Source organism: Poecile atricapillus, chromosome 12 (genome assembly GCF_030490865.1).
Source record: "Poecile atricapillus isolate bPoeAtr1 chromosome 12, bPoeAtr1.hap1, whole genome shotgun sequence".
In the NCBI taxonomy this organism is placed as follows: Eukaryota; Metazoa; Chordata; class Aves; order Passeriformes; family Paridae; genus Poecile; species Poecile atricapillus.
The window spans coordinates 4,705,750-4,732,976 of record NC_081260.1 but is presented as its reverse complement, the minus strand read 5'-3'; the positions used below and the strand labels follow the sequence as shown (position 1 = coordinate 4,732,976).

Here is a 27,227-nt window from a genome sequence, read left to right as displayed (position 1 = left end):
GGCTCCCTGCACACCCCACACTCACACAGGATTCCTCACTGGCTCCATCCCAGGTTTCCCACAGCCAAGTCCATAATTGTTCTTGTTCAGACTTGCTGAGCACCTGCCTGGCCCAGGGTTCAGAGAGCTGGGAGGGAGGAGTGCAGGCCCTCACAGCCCCGCCAGTGACAGCTGCAGCTTCTTCCCTGAGCTCAGCAGTGCTGGTTTTTCTATTCTGAGGGACTGTGAAACCAGCAAACAGCTCTGAATTCTTGTCCCCACTGAAATGGACTGGAAACTAAACAATCTGATAAATATTTATGCAGCAAGGCAGCTATGACAACCAGAGGAGATGGAATACTTTTTAAAGACTTTTATTGTGCTTATTGCCATTTGCTACTAAAACCAGATATTTAAACAAACCTTTTACACAACAGCAGAGGCATCTCATGTAAAAGTTAAATATTTATTTCTAACAGTTAAATAGCTCCAGAGAATGAAAATTATTCCCTAGAGGAAAACAATTACATTTATTGAATAAACACTTCCTAAAAAGCACATAACTTCTTTGCCAACAAGAAGGAGATCCTGGTTTCTTTTCCACGGCTCCCATGGCCCCGTGCCTTCACAGAGCTAACGGCCTCTCATTCAGCAGAACGTTTCCAAGAGAGACTGCTTTTCTTTTTTGTAGTTGTGGCTGTCATTATTCTTCATTTGGAATAAATCCTTGTGCTCTGTCCAGCTTGTCCAGAACCTCACTATAAAGGCCAACCATCTGGAGAATATGAGCACCACAGTTGTCAACAAGGATGGATAAAAGTGCATCAATTCAACTAAGTGACAGAGAACAAAACCAAGGGAATAGGTGGGAGACTACCACCAGCTTCTAAACCTTGAATTTCAAACTGATGTAAAGATTTTTGGCACAGGTTTAAATACAATGGTTTAGAAAAAAAAAATCAGTGCAACCTAACAAAAGTGGTTTTATTTACAGTCATAAAGCACAGTTTATATCTGAGTCTTGTATCAGTACATAAACCTATTCACCAAATCACAGACATTGGGAATTAATGTTGAGTGTGGGAAAGACTTCTTATTTTCAGCTCTTATTGTCTTAACTGATGCATTTAAAATGCTGTAGGAGTTACAGCCAACCCCTTGATTGCTCAGCTTGTACACAAGAGAATGAGTGGTGACACCAGCCAGGCTGAACTGGGTTGCAATCTAGACAGGAGCAGCAGCCAAAAGCTGAAAGAAGAAGTTTACTTGTGACAGGGTAAGAAGAAGTGTCATTGCAAAGTATCACCTACAAAGGTGCTAGCCTGGAAATTTCTCCCCATAGGAAGTGGCTAAGCTACACCTGAGAAGGTGAGCTTTACTGATTCTCTTCACACCATTTAAACCTTATTTATAAGACATTAGATGATGCTAGAAACCAAGCTTGAAAGTATTCACATAACAGCTGATTTAAGTAAACTGGTACAGCACCTTGACTTCAGTTAAAGCAGGCAAAGGTACAAGGTTCTCCCATGGCCACAAACAGTCAGAAGTTTATTTCCAGTCACCCATTTACATCACCCCTCCAGTAAAGAGTGCTACATTATTCTCTCTGTTGTCTATCAAAACTTTTCTGGCCTCGCTTTGAGAAAATCTTTTAACACCAGGCTCCCCCAAAATATTTAGATACCATGATTCTCCTGAAACTCTAAAGATCGTCAGCAGTGGTTTCTTCACCCAGATCCACACCTCAAATTCAGGCCAGACATCCAATCCCACATCCTCAAATCCCACTGTGTACACTTACATGGCCTTCATAGCTTTTCTTCAGAGATCCTAAGTGATTGAGGAAACGCATTCCCAATCCGCACCACTGCTCAGCTTCCTTGTATTTACCAAGAGTATACTGAAATATTCCTGTATTCCAGGCTCTTGTCATCAACCAAAGGATCTCCATCTCTGGGTAAGTATCCTGAGGTAGCAAATAAGCAGCAGCACCTCATCAGAAAACAATCTTCACTTCAAAACTGACAAGTCAAGGAGCTTAATTTTAGAGTAAGAAAACAGTTGGGTTTTTTCCTCCTAAGCAAAGGGAGAAAAAGCCCTTGCAAAATCCAAGGAAATGGATTTTAATTTTTTAATGCAGTCCTAAATATCCAAGAATTTTTTTTTTGAGGTAATTTCAGTGTATCTTTTACTGAAGAAACCTTAGCAGCTCCACATATAATACTATGTAATGTTCATTTTACTAATTATTCTCAGGCTGAGAATTTTTTTCAAACGTGGTCAGGATCATCTCCCACTCTCTTGGTTTCCTGTTCAACTTACTGTGCTGCTGACTACACTCAGAGCATCTTCAAAGTAGTCCCACACCTCCTGCAGCACACAGGTATCCAAGTCTGTCAATCCAGTCGGCAAAGAAATGTTAATCAAACTGTGTAAGCACTTGCTGAGGATTGAAAGAGAGCAAAAGAAGAAACATTAAATACCATGTGCACAAACAGTTAGTTTTTAGTATCAGGAGCACATTGAGTTATGTCTCTATGATTGTCAGACATGTCTACCTGGTGTCTGCTACACTCATATTCCTGTAGAAGAAACATGCATTTTCGTACTATCAGATCTTATTCATACAAACTATGAAAAAACAGAGTCAAAATCAATTAGTACTTAATTATTTTCATTGCTGGTCTCTATAGTAACACAGAAGGAAAATCACATTATTTTCTAGGGTGCTACATATGACAGCAAGAAAAAAGTACTTTTTCTAACTTCACCAACAAGAGCTACATAGACAGCATCCTCAGAAAATCAGTAACAAATACAGGGCGCTGAAAACAGCTCTGTCATTCTCAGTGTGAAGTGAGAAAGAAAATACCAACAGTTGCCTTTGCCAAGTGCTTACTTCAAGGAACTTGGAAAGGATAAGTAACACATAAATATGCTAAATAAATCACATATGTACTATGTGGCATCACTACCTTACAACCCATAACTTTCTTCTCAACCCTTAATTTCTCTTCATTGTCTTTGAAATACCCAGATCACTACCATAGACTAACATTTGAAATAAACACCTTCCTCACAAGAAAAAACCAGAGACCTCTTCTGGATCCAATTTTCATTTTCCTTCCTCAATAGATTAATTTATTGGAAACAGGACCGTACCAGAAAATAAGCCAAGTAAACAAACTGCAGTTAAAACATCTGTTAGGCAGTCATCCTTCAGAGGTACATTGGTTGGCCAGCAAGAAGTGGAACCCTGCATATAAAGTAAAACCCAATTTTTTTTCAAATTGTAGGCTTTATTCCCTGTCAGCATTTCCAGTCACAGGCTCATGGCAAAGCTATGTGATAACACTAACCTAAATTTCACAGCATCAATGACAGCCTGCTTTCTGTGAAGGTTTAGTGCACTCTTGAGAGCTTTCTTACACAGTACAGGATACCGAGCTGGAGACTCCATTGCTAATGCTTCAAAGTAAAAGAAAATAAAGAATAAAAGATAAATTACTGAAGTTGGACTTCAATCTCATAGGCCACTAAAATTAACTACAGCATGTTGCCATATTCCTTGTGAAAAACAACTAAAAAAGATCTGCTTAGTGGTCTGGTCACAAGCTGGTGTTTCTCTCCCTCTTTCTTACTAAGAACACCATCAGTGAGGACAAGGCAGAAGCACAGCAAATTTCATAATTCACTGCTGTTTACCTCCAGTGCAGTAATAGAAAAAAACTCTGGTGGGGGGCACTGTCTCAAGAGTTTTGTTTGTCTCCTTGAACAGAAAAATCCAGATGGAAACCTTATGCAGGAGCAGGATTTCAGAACAGTGTTTCCAGGTGCTGGAGTGTACTCCCTCAGGGCACAGAGAACAGAAGGTGTTCATGCAATCCTACAGGACACCCTCCAAAGACTTGCCATGGTAGTTCTAAATGTTCCTCATCTTTCTTGGATCCTGCTCTAGATTCTCAAGCATGTTTTCATGACAAGGACTTTGTGATGAAAGTATGGCACAGTGAAGAGAAGTGCTATTTACAAATTGTCTATAAAAACTTTAGGTTGAAACTTTATCTTAGTAGCTTAAATACAAAGCATCTATCCAAAGTCCACAACCCAAAACTTCTGTACTGGGGCATGAATCAGTGAGGGTCACTCTCTGGCCATTGCCAGTTTGGAGCATGTGAAGTTTATCTGAAAAACCCTTTCCAGGCTCACAAGCTATATGAGTTTCTCAGGGTCTAGAAATGGAAAGATATCACAGCTTTCTGTTTCATCATCCATGTCATCTGTCATTTCAAAACACAGCTCTCCTAACATTGCTGAGATCCTAAGCATCTTTGCTTCAGGACAAAATATATATGGTTAGACCCATTTTCTATAATCCTGGCCACCTCAGAAGAACAGGAAAGAGAAATGAAACCTTTTTTTTTGTGACTTGAAGATCTATAAAAATCCTTACATGCAATGATTTCAAGTGTCTTGATCTCTATTTGTGGTTGCTCCCAAACTGACTCCATAAGATTGTGAAGTGTTGGATCATTCAGTTTGGATCTTGCTTCAAATTCATAAAGCAGCAACAACGTGTCTGTTGGGTCTTTAGCAAAATCTCCTGCAGAAGAGACAGGATTGCCTGTATGTAATGATGAATTTTCTCAAAGCCATATATAGGGTGTACTATAAGGTATTTTTGCTTCCAACAGACAGGAAAATCATCAAGGTACTCAGACTAATGACTCAACTTACTCTTAAGTAGAGCAAGTGGAATTTGCCATTCAAGGAATATCTAATGGAATTTTTCTACCAATATCCTACCAAGAAAAGTGAACCATGCATCTGCTAGGCTAACAGTCACTTAACACCTCAGCTTTTATCATATTGTCATCTACCTACTCCAACAACCTCCATCTGAGACAGGAATTCCACATGCTCTGTATTTTTCATCAATATTGTGACTAAGAGTTACATGTGCTGAAAACAAACACTTTGTAGCTTACCTGTTAATTTCAGCACCTTCCATATCTCCTTGCATGTCTGAAGATGTTGAAGGGCCTGACTAAAAAACTCCGTCTATTTTACAAAATTAAGTAAGTTATTTTTGTCATCGTTTTAAAAGCAAAAGGAAAAATTATGTCAGGACTAACTATAAAATAAATTAAGAATCAGCCTATTTAATAAATCACCTATATCAGTTACTGGGGTTTGGGGATTTTTTTTCTGTTTTTCAAAGACCTCTTCATCTCAGACAAAGCCACTTCACACTGAAAGAACCATCCATGTTCCTATGGAACACAACTGTTTCAGCTCCCAAGCATAAAATAGCACCATTGAGACTGACAAACCACTAAAGGCCACAACACAAGTTGCTGTGCATTGCCCTCCACTGAATTTTCTACAATCACTCCATACCAGACTTCTGTACTTCCTTCACAACCTCTGTGTTTTCCTTAATCTTCTTACCACAGTAAGTACAAAGTCCTCTTCCTCCCCCCCATAAACAGATGCATGCATGAAAACAAACAAAAAATAGCGAGTTTTATCACAACCACAGTGGTAACTACTTTCAGCAACACCAGTAATTGTCTTTCTGACTAAACCACATTTAGCAGCAGACTCCTTACAATATATATCTTGTAGATTGAAATTCCTCTCAGAAGATACTGCCATGACTCTTTATTGATACAAATCCATTCAAACATACTGAACTAATTTACAGAGATCCAACATTTACAATTGCCTGGAAAGGTGCAATAATTCTAAGTAACTATGAAACATTCCCGTGCTTACATTCTCAATATCCCATTCTGACTGAAAAAACTAGGACTTCAAAATCAAAAGGAAAAACCAGTGCTACACAGGTATATCCAGAAATAGTTATCAGGCTTTGCCCTACCTGTTCTGAAGGTGTTACTTGCTGTCTTCCCATTTCCAGATCAACTGCAGCTGCCATTAACAGGCATGTCTTCTGAGCAATTAGAACAGCTTTGTCAGAGGGACAAAACTGGGACAACTGACACCAAAAATAGGAAAAGGTAATGAGAATTTTACCCACATAAAGCAATTTGCTTGTGAACAGATGACTGCTGACCCTCCTCTATGACACTTGCAGGAATCAGTCATGAGTAGTATATATTCATATTGTAATTTTACTTGTACAATTACACAAAAGAATTATTTAAATATAAAGTGTAAAGCAGAGTTGGAGCTCCCTCTCTACAAGCACATACAAAACTGACAGTGTTGGTAGAAGTCCTGCATAAAGATTAGGACTCAAGGACTTAACATGTTTGTATTAATGATATAGTTTACAAACATCTGAATCAATTTATTTTAGAAATTTCACATTGAAGTCTTAAGTTTATTACATTCTTAAGAAACAGAATGTAAAGTATGACAATAATGCACACATTTTATATTACAAGTCAATCTCCTTGTGACAAAAATGCTCCATCTTCAGAGCATACAAGCCTGTCTCCATGGAGATACCCAAACCATGGATGTGACTTCTAGAAGAACTAGACAGATGAAAATATTCCTCAATTAGAAACACTATTAGCAACAGTAAATACCTTGAAAGACAGTACAAAAAAATCCCTCATCTTTTCAGGGCTGTCCTTGAACTGTACAGCTAAGTTCCAAGCTAACAAAGACATAAAAATAAAGACTAGAATAAAAATCTGCACTGCTACATGTGTGCCCATCTAATCTCTAGCAATAAGTAGTTCACATCCTACAATTCTATTTCTGAACCAATATGTCATCAACAGCTTATTTAACAACAGCAAGAAATACTGTTACTAGTGATTTGTTAAAATAGCTAATTCATGCTTTCAAATTTTGCCTTGATAATTTCACCATAACCAAGAGCCCATTCTAGCACATACCCTGCCAACAAAAGCATGAACTGGAAAAAACATTTTCTTACATTACTTAGCAAAGCTAGCACGTGAGTGCAAGTGTTGAACAGTATTCCTAAGACAAATAAAAAAGGAAAAGGAAAAAATCCCACAACACCTTGAACCATTCCTCATTTTACCCCAGCAAGGTCAACTATGTGGCAATTCAGCACACAATTCTGAGTAATAAATGGATGAGCATCTAAAGGCAATCAAATTATTTATGCATGAGAGCTTGACCCAATTAAATGCTTAGATTCTACAGCAACTTTCACATTAATTTATTCTATAGGACACATTTTCACAGTCTCTGAATTGTTTATCCTGAGTGAGAATGCTGCCTTTGAAAGGTCATGATTAGATTCATGCTCATGTCACTACCCTTCCCTTGCTACTCTTTCTTGGAGCACGGTTACACTGTGAGCATGTGTGCAGAAGCAGATATCTTCTGATACTGATTGCAATTGTTTTCTCTCCTGTATGCTCTGACAGAAGCAAGAATCTGAAAAATTGGTTCAACTTGTTACCCTATGCTTATATTTTTATTTATAGAGAGCAAATGCACTAATCCTTTACCAAAACAGTGTAACAAAGACTACAAAATGAGGACTCAGAGACAATACTATGCATAAATCTCAGGGCAGCCCCATGGGAGCTGCATTTCCCACTAGAAACCACTTTATCTGTGATGATATTTGCTGTTCAAACCACACAGTCTGTAGTTCAAGGCAAACTCCAGGGTTGCTGATTTAAAGAACCAATAAAGACAGAGGAGATACAGTCTAGATTTTGAGAGAGCAACCTACCAACTTTTCTAAACCAGTGAGCTTCAAGGAACCTCATGTCCCCTGTAAATTTCTCTTCAGTGAAAGACTCAGCAAGCTTCTTGTGAGCTGCAGAAAACATATAATTCAATACTGAAGTACCACTTTTGGAGCAGAATAAAAACATTTTCAAGCCAAATCCCTACACTACAAAACAGAGGTTTCCAAAACACCCTGATGTAACTCCTGATGAAGACCTATTCCCACAACTTAAATCTAATATTCTTCAGAAAGCCCTATAAAAAACAGCAAAAGGTGCCTCAAACACTGTTTTAGAGAAGATGCCAAAAAGTACTGCTCTTCTAAGTTTACTGACATTGAAGCCTGATGCAGAGGAGTTTTACTTAATTTCACAAGAAGGGGGTTTAAATTTAATTACAAGTTTTTCTTCTAGGAACCTTTTGTTGATTTAATTCTGCTCTTAAATCTCTTCAACTTGCAGCAGGACTGCAAGTTTTTGACAGCAAAAGCCTGTGGCACAGAGATCCAACCTCACAATACTATTGAATCTCCAGCTTTAGTTTTCATTGATTTCACTGGGAAGTTGAGAGCCTGAACTGAAATTAGGAGTCTAAATATTTCATTGGTATGAATCTAATCATATCACACAATGTTTACATATGGAAGAACTCCAGAAAATGCAAATAAAACAAAAACATACCTAAGTTCAAGTAAGTCAGCATTGAGTTGATATCTTCATCTCTAGAACGGATAAAAAATTTAGTTTTAGAAAATGGATTAATTTTTTTTCAACAGAACACATTATTTATGTTGGAATATATTTTCCCAGTTATGGATAGATGCACTCTTCTCACTCATAACTTTGGAAAGATATCACACCAGTGTCAAAGTTACAGAGATTGTTTAGCTCACAACCTCCATTAAAAATACCTAACAGGCATATGGATTAATAAAAGAAGGTGGCAAAGAGCAAATATTTAAAGAAAAGTTTATACAAGTTGAATATATATTCCTATGTGATGTCATTAGGCCAAGCTAGGAAGTCATCTGGGTAAACTTTTACTAGCATAAAAAATAATCTCTTGATTACTCTACAAGAAAAAAAAGCCCAGAAAGAAAACATTACACAATTTGAACAACATATCCACCACCAAAAGAAAATGGTTTTCCAAACAGACCCACCTTTTCTCTGCATTTTCTGCCATGACTTTTGATAACATCAGACGGACCAAACATCTAAACATGAGAAAAACAAGCAATGAAGAAACAAGATTTTTTTTCACTGGTGTACTTTGCCCTAATTTTCCTGAAAGGATCCCACTTTTCTTCCTTATGCTTCTCCTTGTAAGTATATTGAATTCTTACTTTAAGGCTGGAAATAATTGTCGGCAGTCTTGTAAATGTTCAGACAAATACTCCAAAGCTTTGATAGCCACAATTTGCTGGTCATTCTGAAAAGAATTAAAATATGTTTTGTATATACTGCACTACCTCAGTTACCACAAAAAAACCCAAACCAAAACAACAAAAACCCAAACAAAAACAAACCCCAAAGCAACCACATGCTCCAAGTCTGTGCAGTCCAGTAGCAGGAAAATGAACAAAGGACTATGCACAGAATTGCCTGGGAGTGCAGAGAAAGCTCTAAGGAGAGATCATATGATTCCCTGCACAAAGAGCCTGTAGCAAGAGCAGGACTAGTACAGGTTGGTAAGGCTTTCATGCCTCACAGGGCTGGAAACAAAGCCCTGATAGCCTGAAATGCAATCAGCCAGTTCAGACAGCACTCAGGCCACCAACCAAGAGGCAAACAGGAGGGACAAAGGACTTTCATCATGAATTTATGTGTATTTTATACACAGCTTCCCCCTCTCACATCAAAGATCAATTCCCAGAGGCAGAAAAAGAATGTGACTTTTTGCTAAGGAGAATTTTACAGAAATACACAATGTAATATCCAGATGCCGTAACTCAGAATTCTTTATTTTTCTGTCAAAATTTTTAAAGGTATCACATCTTTCTATGTGAAAATAACTTCTACTTTGCATTACACAACACATTTGAGTGAGACCTTTGTTGTGGTCTATGAAATACTAAGAAATCCATGAAATACAGAGAAATATTAAAATTAGGCCAGGTTAAAGAGGTTAAAGCTGTGGTACTTATATTAATATTAATAAAGCGAAGTAAAGACATTTCCAATTTAGAAATTGTAATGTTTTACAACATTAACTGCTCTACCTCTAAAGCAATTTGGGCAGCTAAACTGAAGAGGTTGCTGCCTGTATTTTTATCCACTCTCAGCTCGTCTTCATGTTCTGATGGCTTTTCTGCTAGCTTCCCCATTTCAATAACTGCTTCCATTGCTGAAAGAGATAGAGGGAAGAACCAACATTTTTATAGAAGCAATTGAAAGGTGAAAAGTTCTACTGTTTTAATGATTTATGAAAGGCTATAATTTATTTTTTATTTTTAATGAAAAGCCAAGACAAGAAAACCTGACCATACCAGCACTTCTCCAAAAATACGCATTTTTTCCTAGGGAGGCGCCAGAAAGCCTTCCAAGCTACTTATCTAAGGAAACAAAAATGCCATGCAAATGATACTCATCTCACATCCTTAATTTTGTGCTGCTAAGTAACTGTTTGTTACCAAAGACAGAAGACTTTCTCTAATACTTTGTCTGGGCATCATTCCAAGCTCCCACATCTTGGCTTATGCTAAGGGTGCCACTGCTTTTATGTTCACACTGTGCTGTGTTTCCCACTCTATATTATGTGAACAAATTATGCTGTCAATAGAAGTTGTATAGAGAATAATTAAATGGCAGAGAACTCATTGGAAAATAAGCTCTGCACATTACTCTGTATTCTAAGTAACTATAGATTGTATTTCTCAATTTTCATTACTTGAGCTAAGATCCTCATTAAAATATGAAATGGTAGAACTCATTATAAAGCAGAAAGAGACTAGAGAGATACAACATTCTGTACATCATCCCAATAATTTATGTATTTTTTGGTAACTTCAGGCTCCATCTGTCCAGAGAAATTAAGAGTAGCAATAATGGTTCCCTTAAGGTTCATATTGTATATGCATACTAAAAACTATAGAATGCTTCTCACCCTGGGATGCTAAAATAGCTTCTGCCCATGGGAGGATTATCCTCCCTAGCCAGAAGCTCCATCCAAATAAAATCAAATGCAGCAATGCACTCTGCCTCTTACATACTATGTGCAAAAAAAAAAAAAAATTAAATTAAAAGTCCCACTTTTACAACTTAAATCACTTTCATTTCAGTCATTTCAGTAATTTTCAATTACTTTAGGGACCCTTCTTCTAGCTACCCTCCATTGTGTCTTTCTCAAGATTAACAGTCCAAAGCTTAGTGGCACTTCTTGTAGTGGACCCTTTAACTTCCAAGTTGTACCTTTATCAGTATTGTTCTCCATCACTGCAATCTTATAGACACTGAATTTAGTAAAGATGCTGTTTGGATCACACCTCTCTGCTTGTTTAACTGCCTCTTTAGCCTATTCACAGAAGAGATTAAAGGAAATCAGTACAACATCACCTTGAAATTAGTATATAATTTGCAATAGAAAAGAAATAAAAAGATATGCAAAATGTTAATGTTATGTCATTGATATTTATAGAATAACTCAAGATGTTTGACAAGGCAACATCTGCCCTTGAAACAAAAGTGATGAGACCAGAAGACAGCAGCAAAGGCTGATCAGAAATGAAAGAGACAATTCCTCAAAAATAAAAGCAGTGCAAATAAAGACATAACTATGTCTACATATGTACTAAATATACCTTGTCAACTTGTTTCAGATGAAGATAGCAAGAAGCCATGTTCCTCTGCAGCTTAGCCAAGTTCTGATCTATCTGCCCAGGTGTATAGAAGCTGACAGAATAATTGTACCAGTGAAGGGCTTCAGAATAGCTTTTCTCCTAGAAAATATAAAAATAAAATAAAACTCAAACAAATATGGCTATATTTAGGTAATTAAACTGCCTACGTCTTTCCAATTTTCATTTTTTTAAAAAAGGTCATAGGAAATTAAAGTTTTAGATAGTCAAGTATATTCTTGACCTTCAGGTTGTTCCAGGTACAGAATCCAACCCTTTCCTTTGTTAGATTTCATACAGCTGGTGAGTGTCCAGCCCTCTAATTTGTCTAGACACTGTGAGGGACAGTATGCAAAGCTTTACTGAAATCCAAAGAGATGACATCAACTGGCTTCAGCTGATCAACGAGGTGGATGACCTTGTCCTAAAAGGAAATCAATTTTGACAGGCAGGACTTCCCCCTCATGGACTAGTGCTGGCTGTGACCAATGACTGCATTGTCCTTCAGGTGTTTTTCAATAACTCCCAGAATAATCTCCATAATTTTACCAGGCACTGAAGTGAGACTGACAAGCCTGTAGTTTCCAGGGTTGTCCTTCTTGCCCTTCTTGAAAACTGGGATAACTTTTGCCAGCTTGCAGCCAACTGGGACATCTCCAGATTCCCAAGACCATTCAAAAATCATTAAGAAGCCTCACAATGACACCAGACAGTTCTTTGACTACTCTTGGATGAATCCCTTCAGGCCCCATAGCCATACAGGAACCAGCTGGAGCAGGAATTCTTGTGTTAACTGTTCCCATGCACAAACCTTAAGATAAGGCTACCTGAAACTTGATTTTGTAATTGAAAACAGCACCCAGATGGATGAAAATAGAACTAGTGCCAGATGGAACAAGGCTCTTAGTAACAGTTTGCACTCTAACCAAAAATAGACATATCAAAGAGGTCAGAAAAAGCTTTTCATTTTCACTGATATAAATAAGAACACTACTATTTGCTCCCAAACCTCATAATGTTTGGCAGCTCTGTCCCACAAGATGATGTGCAGTTGATTCAAGACTTCAGGCAACAGCTGTTTCCCAGTATAATGACCTGAAAAGATACCACAAATCATCACTTTACAAGAACTTTAGGAAACACACTGAGAAGCATCTATTCTACAGCCTGCAACAAAGAAACAGGGACACAGCAATAGTTTCAGCTAGGAGCCAGTGTTTCCTATCCTGTTTAGGAAAAAAAAACCCCAAACCTACAAATCAACCAAGCAAAACCCAAAAAAACCCAGTGGGTAAGAGAAAAATATTTTCGTGCTTGAACAATGTAAATGTAGCTCTTGCTCATAGCTTGATGCAACATGAAAAAGGATTTGTTTTACTGCAGATCTGGCAGTCAAAAAGTACTACAGTACTACAGGTGCAACAGACCTGAAAAACAAACTGTTATCCAGCTGCTCAAACAAGGATATGGAACCTACCTTATACTGACAAACAAAAATAAATTGGGCTGGATAAGACAAAGTATTAACATTACACAGAACTCCTGGTTAATGTTTCTAATCCCACATGTACCAGTCAAACACAGACTACACTAAGAAGGAGGAATTGCTATAGCAAATGAATTTAACCCTGAACTTGATCCTGAGTGTTGTTCAATATGGAAGTTGAGAGTTGCCAAGTAGAAGAAACATAATGGAAAACAGACACAGAGAAAGAAAAATGAGAATAAGCAAAAAAAGTGAAAATTAGAATGCAAGACCTTAGCCAACTACATCCAGCTTTCAGTAAATAGCAGTAAAAGATGGATACAGACCTATAATAACTTCTTCAATCTTTTGCTTAGCGAGCAGCTCCCTCTTATTCTGCAACAGGAACTCGATGTGGAGCAGGGTAATTTTTCCAAGGTCAGGTGAAGATTCAAATCGTTCAGGAACAGATTTCAGAAAATCAAAACCAACTGATTCCCTATTCATAGAGATGCATTTTTAAGAGGCTGCACCAGAAGAGCTGTTAATTTTCCATTCTAGAGATTAACATATTCACACTATACAGCATGTTTGTCATTCAATCACACCGACAGAATGAATCAAGGTATGAATTTGTTACAGTTCATCTATTCAATGGCAGCTTCCTCTTACCACATGCTTCTTCCACTGTATTCAAAAGAGTTTATTCTTCACATTTGCATCAAGATACAAGCATATACATATATAATCATGATGGAGCACTTAAGAGGGTAAAATTTCATGCCTCAATTTATTTTGCAGTAACTTGTTATCCTTCTACTGTTTTTCTCAATAATGATTCTAGGGCTCCGAAGTCATTCTGATGGTTGGTTAGAAGAAAGATGTCAGTCTGATGATTCCAGACATATATTAAAACTACATAAGGAATCTTAATCATTCCAAAGCAGGTCTACAGCACTGCAAATTGCCACTACACTTATTTCACACCCTGTTCTATTGCTGCCATAATCAGGATCTCCTTGATAAAAAGAACAGGCTCCCTCTCAAAACCTTTCACCTCACCTCCATGAGCTTTTATTTGAAATAAAGCTTCATTGTATAATAGATGTTCTTTGTTTATAAAAAAACAACTCCAAACATTGTGTTTACCCCACTTAGAGATGCTTTCATACCTTCCATGCTCCAGCAGCAGTTTGGCAGTATTCAAACAGAAGTCTAAAGACATCTCAAGGTGCATGAATTCTGCAAGAGCTAGACAGAACACAAAGCACTTGAGATTATATAATCAACTTAGACACTTAATTGCTCAATTTACCACTTATCTCTTACAGCTTACTTGAAAGACAGAAACAAAATTGAAAAAAAAAAACACCCCAGCAATTCTATAACAGATCTACAACAAATGGAAGAATAATATCTATTTTGCTTTGACTTTCCTTTGACTGTACAGTTAATGCAGTACTACAGAAAGGTGACAGACTGATAGCTCTGGAATTCCAGTCCCCTCTCTCTTTAAACAGGAACAGCATAGGCTTTAGTAGAACAATTTTTTGCCTCAAGCTGCCTTCTATCAAAATATCTCATCCTTATCCAGCAGGAACAACCTACCACTGAGGTTAGTGCTCAGGCTGTGTGGTATCACATTGCAACGGGAACTACTTCAGCATAATGCCCTTAGCATCAGCTATCAGATTGACTGCTGCTGATAAGCAGGTATCAGTTTTACAGGACTCAGATAAAGTTTTAAAATTGTTATTCTGTGCTGAACAGTCTATAACAAAATAGATACACTTGTAGCTTGGATGAGATTAAAGAAGGAATACACATGGACATGACTGTAACAGCTGTTAAGAGAAACACTTCTAAGGCAGCTGATACAAGTGCACAACAAGATTTTTGTAAAATACCTAAAATTTAGCAGGAATCTTCACTCAAAAGACAGAGAAGTTGCAGTACATGGACACAACACTTCTCTGACAGCCATACAAGAAAAGAGACATCCGCTCATTAATAAACTTGCTTGAAAAACTGATTGGAGTCTTAGTGTTACTAAACAATAGCCAAGTGTGTTTTGATAGGCAACTCTATGGTTTCACAATTCAAACTGCAGAACACAAGTCAGCTACTGTATGTTTATTTGAGACTATGAGTTTTAAATAACTGGCTGCTTGAAATCTGGCTGAAAGTCTGCAGAGGGAATGTGGAGTTACCATTTCTGCTAGTCTGGCAGCATTCAAACCCCTCAGCTCTCTGAAAGAAACTCCTTATCACATCCTACATTTCTCAGATTATTCATTACACATCTGATGCTTTCCAACCATGAAAATTACAAAGTCTCTCTTCCTTAAGATTTTTTTATTTATGAAAATAAATTTCTCTGACATATTAATTATCCTCCCTATATTTAAGTCTCCCCAAAAACTTTATTATCCTCTCATTTCATAGCAGGATCAGTTCTGTTCAAGCGATAAATGTGAGGAAAAAGAAGAAATAGCTAATAGCTAAGGCAGATTCTGCCAATAACGCAATATTTTTTATCTATGTATAACACAAGCAGTCTCCTTGTGCAATATGACCTCACTATGAAACCTAGGGAGAGCTGTGATACCTGAGTTGATATCTTCATCTGATGCTCCACTCTTAAGAAGGATTTTAACTTTCAAAAAAAACCCTGCTGGATGCAAATTCTCCTGCACAATATAAAACAATACATTATTTGGACAGCTCTTTGAAGAACACAGATCCTGTGAGACTACAGCACATTCATAATACAAACAAATATTAAGGAATCATATACTCCCCACTGTAATCTTCAACTCCATTTTAATGACTGAAGCAAGTGGTAGGCAACTAATGCAATAATTTCTTCCTAAATGCAATGTGCATCCTTTTTTTTCTTACACTGCCAAAAGACCACAAGGATAAGGAAAGCAAAAGATGTAAAATTCTCATTTTGTTGTGGCCCATTTTTGATACTTTTAAATAGAAGCTGAACTTTACTGAGTGATAGAAATATTTCCTGCTTTTCTATGTGTGAATCAGCTGGATTAATCTAGAATTAATATGAGCGGATTCAAAGTAGTTAATAAAAAGAAGAAATTCCGGGGGCAACAACAGTAGGAGCAATTGGAAACATTGAGGACTGTATACTAAAGCTCTCACTAAAACAGTGCATATTTCAGGTTCTAGAATCAACATTTTCTTCCCGTTTTCCATACCCTCACACAATATCAAAATGTACATTATCAAAAATTGTAATAAAAACACTTTCTGCCTCAAAAAGCTTTGCAAAAGTAAACAATAAAAGAGGACAAAAGGCTTAGATACTCTAGTAGCACATTATTTGCATGACTAAAACACACTGCCTTTTATCCTGATCTCATGAGCATGTGCATTATGATCTGCCTGTATATTCAGGCAGCATACAGAAACTGAATTTCAGCTTCCATTTAAACAAAATTTCATATTTAAAACTTGTTTTGTACAAAACAGAAAATGATTTTTTTTTCAATGATCAACCGAAGGCAAATAGGAATTTTTCAGATTTCATTTACTCCACACTGACCTGAATAGATAGAAGCACAAAATTAATTCAAGTCTCTATGGGAAAAAGAATTTGCAAAGGATCAGGAGACCTCACTGTAATGGCTGCTTAGTGATATATGAATTTCCTTCAGGGTAGCTGGTATGTTTATACACCTCATTTTAAAGGTCTGATTGTGTGCCTCTGCCTGGGTGTTCCTTTGGGGATCCCCCAGATAATGAGGTAACAGAAATAATTTTATTCTTTGTGCTTTAGCTACGGTTTTGTGATTGTCCCAGCTGCCTGTGTCAACTCCCACATCTGAGAAATTGTAGTCACACTGTCATCAAAGGACCTTACTATTAACACATAGGAGGCAGGAGGACAGTTCTACTTCTACATGTGAAAAAGTATTTCTCTACAAAAAGTAAAAATATCTGGGAACACCAAAACATTCATAGGAGCATGGAAACATAAAGCAAACACACCTCAATTTGTTGTCACAGACAACACACCAGTGATTAATGTGGTCCGTATTATCATGTCAATAAATGCTTGAGTTTCACCTACTGCAATCTTTAAATAGAGCAAAAATTACTACCTGATTTGCCAAGCCTATGGCTTTCAATGCTTTGTCTAGGTACAGACTGCAATCCCACTCAAAATAGGTCGTAGCTAACAATCGCAGCACTTTAGCCTGGGAACAAAAAAGAGCCACACACAAACATACATATGAACACAAAACAATTAAATTCTAAGGTCATGAAAAACAAAAGCTCTTTGAGTCCAAAAAATTCCTGCCTGGTATCAGACATAAAGTGATTTCTCATTTCTGAAATATATCCAGTCTGGAAGCAATGCAGTACACACAGGACACGAATCATCTAAAATTCAGAGAAAAACAGAAGGGTTGAAAGGAAAATCAGATAACTAGAAAAAAAAAAAAAAGAAAGAAGAAATTGAAATAACAGGAGGTACACACTTCACAGAGGAAAACAAACAAACAAAAAAGCAGGACAAAGACCCACATGATGATGGACTTCAAATATATAAATTATTTACATAAAGAGGATGAGATTAAAATCTTCATATCCGCAGTCAGAGGGAAAACAATAAATTGACTTCTGAATGAGACAGAGAAACATCCATCACAAATGACACAGCTCAACTGATGATGTATTGAAAGAGGGATGGAAGAAGAGATAGCTTTTCAGGATCCACTTCAGCCTTACTTTCTACACTTTGATTTCTGTGAAATAGTAGAATCAAATGTGATTTAAAGGTGCTCATCAGTGACTGATGCTCATAACAACTGAACTTGAAACTCTGCCAAACTTCATAGCAGACTACTAAAAAGGAGACCAAGACATCACTTGGCAGGTTTGCACAAAAAAGGCAGATAATACAATGGAGTCAGTTCAAAAAAACCCTCCTATTTCTAAATAGAAATTTCTCTATTTCTTACCTGCATTTCTTTGCCAACAGAATATTTCATGTCCATCTTTCCAATGTCATAACTCTGGCTATTAATGATAAATGAAAGTTAAACAGGATGACAGAGATAAATTCAGTCAGTCTTCAGATTCTGATCCTTTCCCACTTCCTAAGCAGTTAAAAACCACATAAATCACACAAACTAATCTCAGTAGTCACTCTTACTAGAGAATAGAAAATTCTGGGTTCTTTCTACCTTTATATTAAAAATTGTACTCAATCATTTTCTTCAACCTGTTGCAGCACATTCTGTAACCTATTCAAATATTTCAGTAGGTTTTATCAATTAATTTATCAATTATCAATCAGAGATTTTGAAGAAACAACTGTTTCCATTCTCACCTGACACATAATATGGTAATACACAAAATCTATACATGACTGGTCTCCAGATCACAGCACATGAATAGCAAAGACAGAACCTGTAACTCATGATTCCCCATTCTTCTTCTAAAAGTTAAATGGCAGAACAAAGAACCACCCAGGAGAAAACACAGTGGTAATTCCAAAAAAACCAGATTTGATTACAAATGCTGTGAATGAAGAACTGTTAGAAAGAAAAACAGTAACTGGGCTCTTGTTTTCTAAACTAATATATTCTCAGACCAGGGAAATCTTAACCCACTAGATGGAGCCACACTCTTTCTCCAGATTATTATCTGCACTTTGCAAAGCTTTATTTCCTCCTCAAATTTTGTCATCAGGAGTCAGTATTTGATTTTCCACAAGAATAAAATACAAAATAATCTCCAAAGCACCAGCTGTAACTAATTCTGAGCATTTCTACAAATCCTCTTTGACAACATACATGACCATAATAATTTTGAATTTGATCTGTTGCCCTTAGTTTTCTTCTAACTATTTAAAAGAACAAGACATAAACACAAATTTTCTGTACTGAGGCTGTGCAGAAAGGCATGAGGATATTCTTCCTGATAGCCTACATTTCCTCACCCTTAGTGAGGATCCAAACCCAAATCATCTCTACCCATTCCTTTTTCACCTTGATGTTTGTGCCTTTCATCAGTCAAGGACTCTTCAGAAAACTAATCTCTTTGGAGGAAGTGCTAGGGAGAGAATTGGCAAGAACCACTGGAAGATTACTTTCATTCTAGTCGCATGAAAATCCATGTGGGAAAACAGATATAGATTTTAGGCAATAGTGTACAACCATGACAAAGTATCTGCTCAGATAATTTGGTCCAGCTAAAATCTTGTATCCTCACATCTTTAATGAGGCCTCTACTTTCTCATGCTCCCCCTCTCCTTCACACACGTTTTTACATCTCAGAAGCAGGGATTTGTTTATTGATTTTTGCACATTACCTGAGCCAGAAGGAGCTCTGTTCATACCTCTTCCATTCATAGGTTTCCACTCCAAAATTGTAACAGAGGATTGACAGGTAACAGGTCTGCAATAAAAGACCCCTGCTTCTAAAATGTTCTTGTAAAACACCATTAGATCTATAGCACTCCAGTCTCAGGTTCTTTAAAATGCATTTTACTTTCAAGATATATCCACTGTTATCACATCTGACCTTTTGCAAGGGGATACTGAAGATGACTAAAATGGAATCATTAATTGGGTGGGAAAGTGAAATATCATTAAGCAGTCCAGGACACACAAAACAGCAGGATTTTTTAAACACATGAGGAACACAAAGTTCCTCAATAAATCATATTGAAAGCACTAAAACTGTGTAAATTAAACAATAAAAAATAAAATTTGAGAGTAAAGACTGTAATACTATAACTTTTTTTTTTGTTTAAATAACAGAAAGTTTTACATAATTAAGTGAAGAGGACTCTACCCTTTTCATGGCAGGCTTCTTTGCAGTGTTTCTCTCTGAGGTTAAAAAAGGATTACAAGTTTTAGAAGAAAACTGCTTTTGAATGCATGGTTATTCAGAGCTTTATCAGTCAGCCCTGACAACATCAGCTCATAACAACTTGCCTTTCCTTTGAAATGATTTGCAGCTGTCATATATCATCCAAAGAAGAGACAAAAAAGTCATTTTATATGCTAGCAGGCTGCCAATATTTACATCCATTTTGCCTCTGCAGTATCTTTTTTTCCCAAATATAAATGACGCTTTTTGCAAGGGGCTGCAGATTTCAAATTCTCAGACAAAAACGAGAAGGGTAGCACAATATCTTGCTTCAAATTGATTTTTTTTTTTTGCAATCCAGAGGCAAAAGCACAGACTAGGTATCTGCACAAACACAAAAGAGATCACTCTCAGATGTGAAACCTTATTTTTCACAGGTTCATTTGTGAATGTTTTCTTTCCAGGAGAGAAAGTTTCCTGTACTGAGCTTTGGTTCAGGGAGTACCAATGAGGACAATCGTCTCCAGCTGATCTCTGGTATCACACAACACAACAATCTTCCTGTGATACTCTCCAGGGATTCTCTGGTACAAAGGAAGCCTGGAAGAGTTTAGCATTGAGAGCTACCCAGCAGTGCAAAAATTTTGGATTCATGCAGCAATCACTAGCTCTTTCCATTTTCCTCCTTTTTTAAATACCACTCTTTAAATCAGAAGTAAATTTCATCTCTCTCATGACCAGAAAATTTTACCTTGTCTGCATCAGTGCTCCTGGTTTGTGAAGAGCTTTCATCACAAGTTTAATATTATTTAATGAAGGAGTTCAAGCAGAAAGAATTAAATTAATTTAGAATCAAATGAGGAACAGGAATGCAAAGATCCCAGTGAACATTTTCAACAGTAAGAAGTTCTGCTGTTATGATTCAAATCAAAGCTAGACCCCTGCAACTTAGTCACCCAGATGCACTTGAACAAGGCCTGCAGAAGACAAAAAGCAATGTAAAATCAGTTGGAGTTTAATTGGTTAACAACACAAACAAACTCCAACCATGTTTCCCATATTTTAGTTTGAGAATTTGCATCTTCCCCTTTGAATTTTATTACCTGTACCAGAGAGACAGGAACAAAATGTTTCCTAAATATTGGGAAAACATGTAAGCAAAGGAAAATAAACACCGGGAAGTTTATTCTGATATAAATATAATAAACTTTTATCTTTGCAAACAAAAAACTAATCTGCATATGATAGTTTGTTTTCTCTGTGAGACAAGAACTACAAAAACCACAATTTAGTGCAATGGGAACACTCCAATCATAGCTCTACAGTTTCATGAAGATGAAGATTAATACTGATGGTAGTAACAGACTTGCATATGAAAAACTTTGTAACTCAGCTCTTCTCTTATCCCATCTGTCCCCAGACAAATGTTCACATGGGTACAAGATGCAATATACAAGATCAAGATGTAAAATGCAGCTGGTTCTGTAGAGAGTAGGCAGTATATTCAATTTCTAAATTTCAGTTTAGAAATCTTTTTGCCTTGCTTGCTGATTTGTCTTCTCATTGTTCAGAAAGAGTTTATAATTCTATTTCAAGTTCTAATCCAAAAGAAGCAATAAAAAAATGCACTTTGAAAAAAAACTCTGCTGTTTCCATGCAAAATTTTTTGCAAAATCTCAAAGAGGCAACCAGCCACGGAAGAAATCTTCAGCTCAGCGTACTTTTCAAAATTTTATATGGCACATGTCATTTCTTAACATATAGAGAAGAAAGTAGGTTCTCAAAGTTTGGAATGATAAAGAAGGGAAGATTTCACTTACTTCTTTTGGCAATTTCATCAACATATCTTTGCAGCGCTGCACGCACGTCACTGCTTTCTGAAAATCCCCTTGAGCAACTGCCTGAGAAAGCAGCAGAGCATGCCAACAAACTGTTAGTGTGCAACTGGTCTTTAAAATTCACTAAAAACCTCATTCTTTAAAATAGAACTTGGGTTTTTCAGATGCAGTAAAGCTAGGTTTGGGATTAGGTATCTGACCTTACAGTGCTATAATAATTCTATTTCTCCATATTGCCAGATGATAAAGAGATCCAGAAAATCACTGCAGTCCTTAGGTAGTGTGCAAAGGCCAGAGACATAGGACAAGATCATTCACACGTTAAGATGACTCAACAGATCAGCAAAATTTATATCACCTCTCCTTTTGTCTCCATGATGAAATTAAAAATATGGGCCGTTGCTTTGTCCTATTTAGGGCAGCTCCTGAGAATTTTGGAGATAGCACTTCCCTTCTAGATACTGAGGTCAGTAGTGTGATCAACAAATGCAAGAAAATACATTCTTTGTATTTGTACTCCTATGTCTGTAATACTCTGTAGGACTGATAGAGTTCTCAGACACTTCAGTCAGGCAAAACATTCCCTGTCAAAACCTAGAATTTCTAAATTACTTATTTAGAATAGAAAGAAATTTCTAAATTTCTTAAATTATAGTTATTTGTCTTGTTCTCCAGTCAAGGACAGGACACTGTTGGAATTGACCCATTTATGATTCATACACGTAGCTGTTTATTTTATAAACAGCCATGATAGCCAAATCATAAAGCAACAAATCTGAACTAGAAGATATAACACCACTGCAAGAATGACTGCAGTAAATGAGGGAAATTAAAAATCATTAAATGATTGCAACACTAAATGAAAATATGAGATCTGCTATCTTACACCGAAGTGAAGGAAATCTATCCCTCAGCAAGTCCTCAATGCCAAGCATTCAGGTATCTAATAACTGGGTTAGAATTTTCCTCTATACCTCTAGTGACTTACAAGGAAAACTGAGAACACATACTGATTCAGCTTGGTAAGAGAGTACTTTGAAAAGGCTCTTCTCCACATCAGCTCTGTGTACTTGAATATCTGCTTCACTCTCGCTCCCCTTCCGTAACTTCGCATACAGCTTTTCTATACTCTGGAAAACAAAGTGCAGGCATCACCCGCAGAATTTACAAAAAAGTGTGTATGCAAGAAATCAAAACTGGGAAAGAACTTACACTCATGGCATTCTCTAGAAATCCATCTGCAAGACCAGCTTTTCCAATATCTATCCATCCTTTCCCAGTTTTCATAGACATCTGAAGGAGGAAATGGTAAGTCTTGTGAAAATGCAGTCACTTTCAAGAAAGCAAGAACAGTAAGATCTCATGTCATTGTTGCACATACCTAACACAGGACAAAGGTATTTAAACTCTGCAATTTCTGACCAGCAACTCTCACTTCTGAATGAACACTCAGACACATCATAAGACTTATGGTGGCCTACTAGACAATTTTATAAGACACTGAAATAAATTAATCTCCTGCTCATAACATATTTTACCCTATGAGAAGATGTGGTGGTAACCACACTGTCCACACATTCCTAGCTCCAATGGCTCAGCAAGGTATCCCTCTAAGATACAGGTCCCATTTCAGCATGTACTGTGTTTTCTTAAAAGGGAAAAAATGGGATCATCAATCTTATCTTTCCTTAAGTGATGAGAAGAGACAGTCAGCAATACCTCTGCCAAAACACCAGCTATCCTTCCAGAACTAGACATATATTTCACTCCCTTTCCAAAGCAAATGTAATAAGATTTGAAGACTTCCCTGGGGGATCAACTGTATTTCATTACTCACCCACAATTAGCCTTACCAAAATCTGTCTTCGAATAGTTCCCTCTGGAGGATCGCTGCCTTCACAAAGGCAAATCAGTCTGCAAGCAACAAACCGCACTGCAAGAAAACAGTGCAGGCATTCAAAAGTTTCCTCTTCGCTACTTCTTTTTTTTTTTTTTTTAAGAGAAAATCAGGCCCTGCCATATCTGAAAAACTGTTTGGCATTTTAAACCACAAGACAGAAAAATCTGAATGCTTTGGGAGTCAAGGCAATCTGAATTTTAGCCAAGATATTTAATATTGCTTTTCAGACAGTGAGAAAAAAAAATATTCTCATTAAAATACCTATTAAACAATTTAGAGAGAATTTAAGTTAAATACATGATATTCAAAGACTTAATTACATTGCAGGTGCTTACAGTAACATGTCCTGAAAGCTTCAAAATAGCCTTCAGCAAAATAAGGAAATGAAGTTTAATAATCTTTACAGTTTCAAAGTAAAAAGCAGAAATATTTTCAGGCCTTCCTTAGACATCAGGCATGAAAAAGACACTACTTAATGTACTTAAAACAGCCTACCCTGGTCCTTCAGCCGTGATCTGAAAACATCACACTCTACTTTGTATCAACTTATCCTTTTCCCTTTACCTGGTATAATTTTATGATGAAGATTATACATGATTTTGACTATAATCCCTTAAAACAAGTATTTTGACCTGACACTGCAATCCCACAGAATGACAGAAAGAACATACTGAGGGAAAAGACCATTTCTGCTTTCCCTCAGCCGTGGTCCTGGCCCAAGAGAACCCACCAGCTGTGCACCTGGCTAAAGCAGGTCAGTGAAAAGAGGGCTTAGAATGTATCTGTATGTAAACATGGATAAGATAGTTACATTAAAAAAACAATCTCACTTGATATAAACTGACCAACAGTCTAAAATTGTCTAAAATGTACATCTATGTTATTTCCATATATTTTTAGACTTGAACCACAGTACCAAAAGGCAAATTACAGCTTCCTTTGGTCACATCACCTCTTTACCTGTACTCTGGAAAGAGGAGTGGTAAGAATGCCTACACTGATTCTGTGTCACAAGAAGATAAATATTACATGAGGATGCTTCTTCTTGAACTGTTTATACAAGCCCACTGATACATTTTGCTCTTCCTAGCTCACTCTGCAAAGACCCAAACAAATCTACAGCACTACTTATGTGCCTGTCAGCAGAGTGTTTCATTTCCATGCTACAGCACACAGAACACATTTAGGAAGGTACAGCATATACGTACACTTGGCTCTTTGCTCATCACTGATAACAGCATCCGTGTGTTTGGTCACAGTCCAGTTCCACAAGCTGACTGCACTCTCTTCAACCTGAAGAGGAGAATTCTACTCAATTTAATTTTTTCCTGGATATGAATCCTATTGAAATTTTCTACTGGAAAAGAAGCATCTTTCATGTGTTTTACAGGAATGGCCTCTCCACATGTTTAAGCAACTCCCTTTTACACTGCAGTCAAAGGTGAGAGTTTTCCATCTGTCACAGGATCCCACAGGGACATGTTGGACAGTGACCTGAAAACAGGCATGCTGAACGGATCATGTAGCATTTCTTCACCTAAAACCTGAAGGGGTTGGAAAAGAACTCTAAGAATCTTATCAAATTTGAGAACTATCTGTAGTAAGGCTTCACCTCTTTTGCACATCAAAAAGAACACTAAGTAGCTTAATTACCTTAAATACCTACACTGGGGAACTTCTGATATTAGCAAACAAAGAACAAAGGCTACTGACTATATACTCCTGTTAAAAAGATACAGCACTACATAAAGGCTGCTTTAGCAACCCACCCTGAGGGGCTGCATTTTCCATCACTTTATTCTACTTTTCATGACAGATCTTGCCTACAAATACACTCTTGCCTATCTAGGAGAGAGTGCATAGCCCCTCTTCTTGAAATGGCCAGATTACAAATTAACGATTTCTCCTTTCTTCAAAAATAATTTAACCTGATTCAGGAAGAACTGAAGGATACCACTTTTATGCTCTTGTATTTCTTTACAAACTGTACTAATGACACTTTCTGTTACAACACTTACTAACCTATCTTGCTCCTTGTTGCAAATTTAGGACTTCCAAAATCAGTGTTCCTTAGCTGATAATTGCTACTTATTATATGTCTCTTGAAAATATTATTTTCGAGGAAGAAGTTGGATAGTATCTCAGCTGGTCTTTTTCCTTATTTCAGGTTCATGTATTTCTCTTTGAAAATGGACTTTTAAGGCAGATGTTTATTATTTTCTAAGTATTCCTCTAGGAGAAACAACCAAAAGGATAAAACAAACACTATAAACAACAACCTGGTAAACTTTTACAAGGACTGAAAAGGAGTACCTCCAATATAACACTGTGTATTGGAATATTGTTTACCAGGCAGTTAAAATTACATGCTTTCTTATTTTCTTCTTCCTCGGGTTATCTGCTCTCACTATGGGAATCCAAAGAGAGGGTGAGGACCTCTCCTCTGATCCAGTACCAAACTCTCAATGCATCGGTGCTCTCTGCTTGCATTTTTCTTGAAATACTAGTAATTTGAAATAATAAATAACATTATTATTTTTTCCATTTTCCAACTTTTCCATTATTATCATAGAATGGTTTGGGTTGGAAGTGACCTTCAGGTTCCAACCCCCTGCCACAGGCAGGGACACCTTCCATGCCAAGTTGCTCCAAGCACTGTCCAATCTGGCCATGAACACTTCCAGGGATAGGGCAGCTACAGCATCTCTGAACAACTTGTGCCAGGGCCTCCCCACCCTTACAGTGTCTTACTAATATTTAATCTAAATCAGCCTTCTTTCAATGTAAAGCCATTTCCCCTTTTCCTAGCACTTCAAGTTCCGTCTCCAGCTCTCTTGGAGCCCCTTGAGACACCGAAGCTGCTCGTAGGTTTCCCCAGAGCCTTTCTTCTCTTCTGGCTGAACTGTTTCCCCGGAGAGGTGCTCCAGCCCTTCAATCACCTTCGTGGCTTCTTCCAGCAGGTCCACATCCTTCTGATGCTGGTGGCCCCAGACCTGGACTCAGTATCCAGGTGGGGTCTCATGAGAGCAGAGTCAATGATACACACACTTTTACATTCAGGATCATAATTTCGCATTGACTTTGAAAAATAACATTTCCCACTTTATTTTGGACTTTCACACTACTGGGGCAAACGACGAAGAAACTAACTTTTTTCTTTACATTTCAGTAGTGATACACGTTTAGCTTCACCGCAAAGGGTGAGAAGCAGCAGCAGCTGGTGTTTACGGAGCTGCAGCACCAACCTGGGCCAGGGCTGTGGGGTGTGAAGCACATGCACCCCCCGTTTCTTCAGACAGGCTGGGAGCGGGGGGCTCTCCCTCCGCCACCTTCCCATCCTCTTGAGAGATGCTCTCCGCCGCCTCGAACAGCTCCTCGGTGAGGGCGGCAATGCGCGACGGCGTCTCTTCCCTCAGCAGCTCCCGCACCAGCGCTGTAGGAGAGGAGGAAAGCGGAGAGTGACACACAGCCCAACATCAGCCGCCACTGGCGGCGCTTATGGGGAAGGGAGAGCCCGCGACCCGCGGCACCTTCCACGGCCGCCACCCGCGGCCCCGCCATGGCCCCTCAGGGGAGAGCTCCGCCAGGGGCGCGGAACCGCGAGAGCGGCGCCCCCACACTGCGCGTGCGCGCCGCGCACCCTGCGCGCGCCCCGACCCAGCGCTCCCG

At 37.8% G+C, this 27,227-nt stretch overlaps 1 protein-coding gene across 1 annotated transcript; it reads right to left on the bottom strand.

Moving 5' to 3' along the window:
* Window positions 1–363: 363 nt before the first annotated feature.
* Window positions 364–27,227, bottom strand: TEX11 (testis expressed 11). The gene is made up of 29 exons (XM_058848129.1): window positions 27,089–27,227; window positions 26,804–26,991; window positions 24,767–24,851; window positions 23,512–23,591; window positions 22,871–22,951; window positions 22,669–22,788; window positions 21,641–21,721; window positions 19,318–19,403; window positions 17,963–18,020; window positions 17,099–17,194; window positions 15,583–15,664; window positions 14,147–14,225; window positions 13,322–13,473; window positions 12,519–12,604; window positions 11,474–11,611; window positions 11,085–11,187; window positions 9,896–10,020; window positions 9,020–9,105; window positions 8,837–8,890; window positions 8,355–8,395; window positions 7,676–7,762; window positions 6,543–6,613; window positions 5,867–5,983; window positions 4,971–5,043; window positions 4,436–4,585; window positions 3,342–3,450; window positions 2,305–2,425; window positions 1,784–1,948; window positions 364–754 (listed from the first exon to the last, which is right to left on the bottom strand). Exons 1-29 carry the CDS (start codon window positions 27,117–27,119, stop codon window positions 683–685), a joined length of 2,817 nt encoding a protein of 938 aa, XP_058704112.1. The 5' UTR covers window positions 27,120–27,227; the 3' UTR covers window positions 364–682.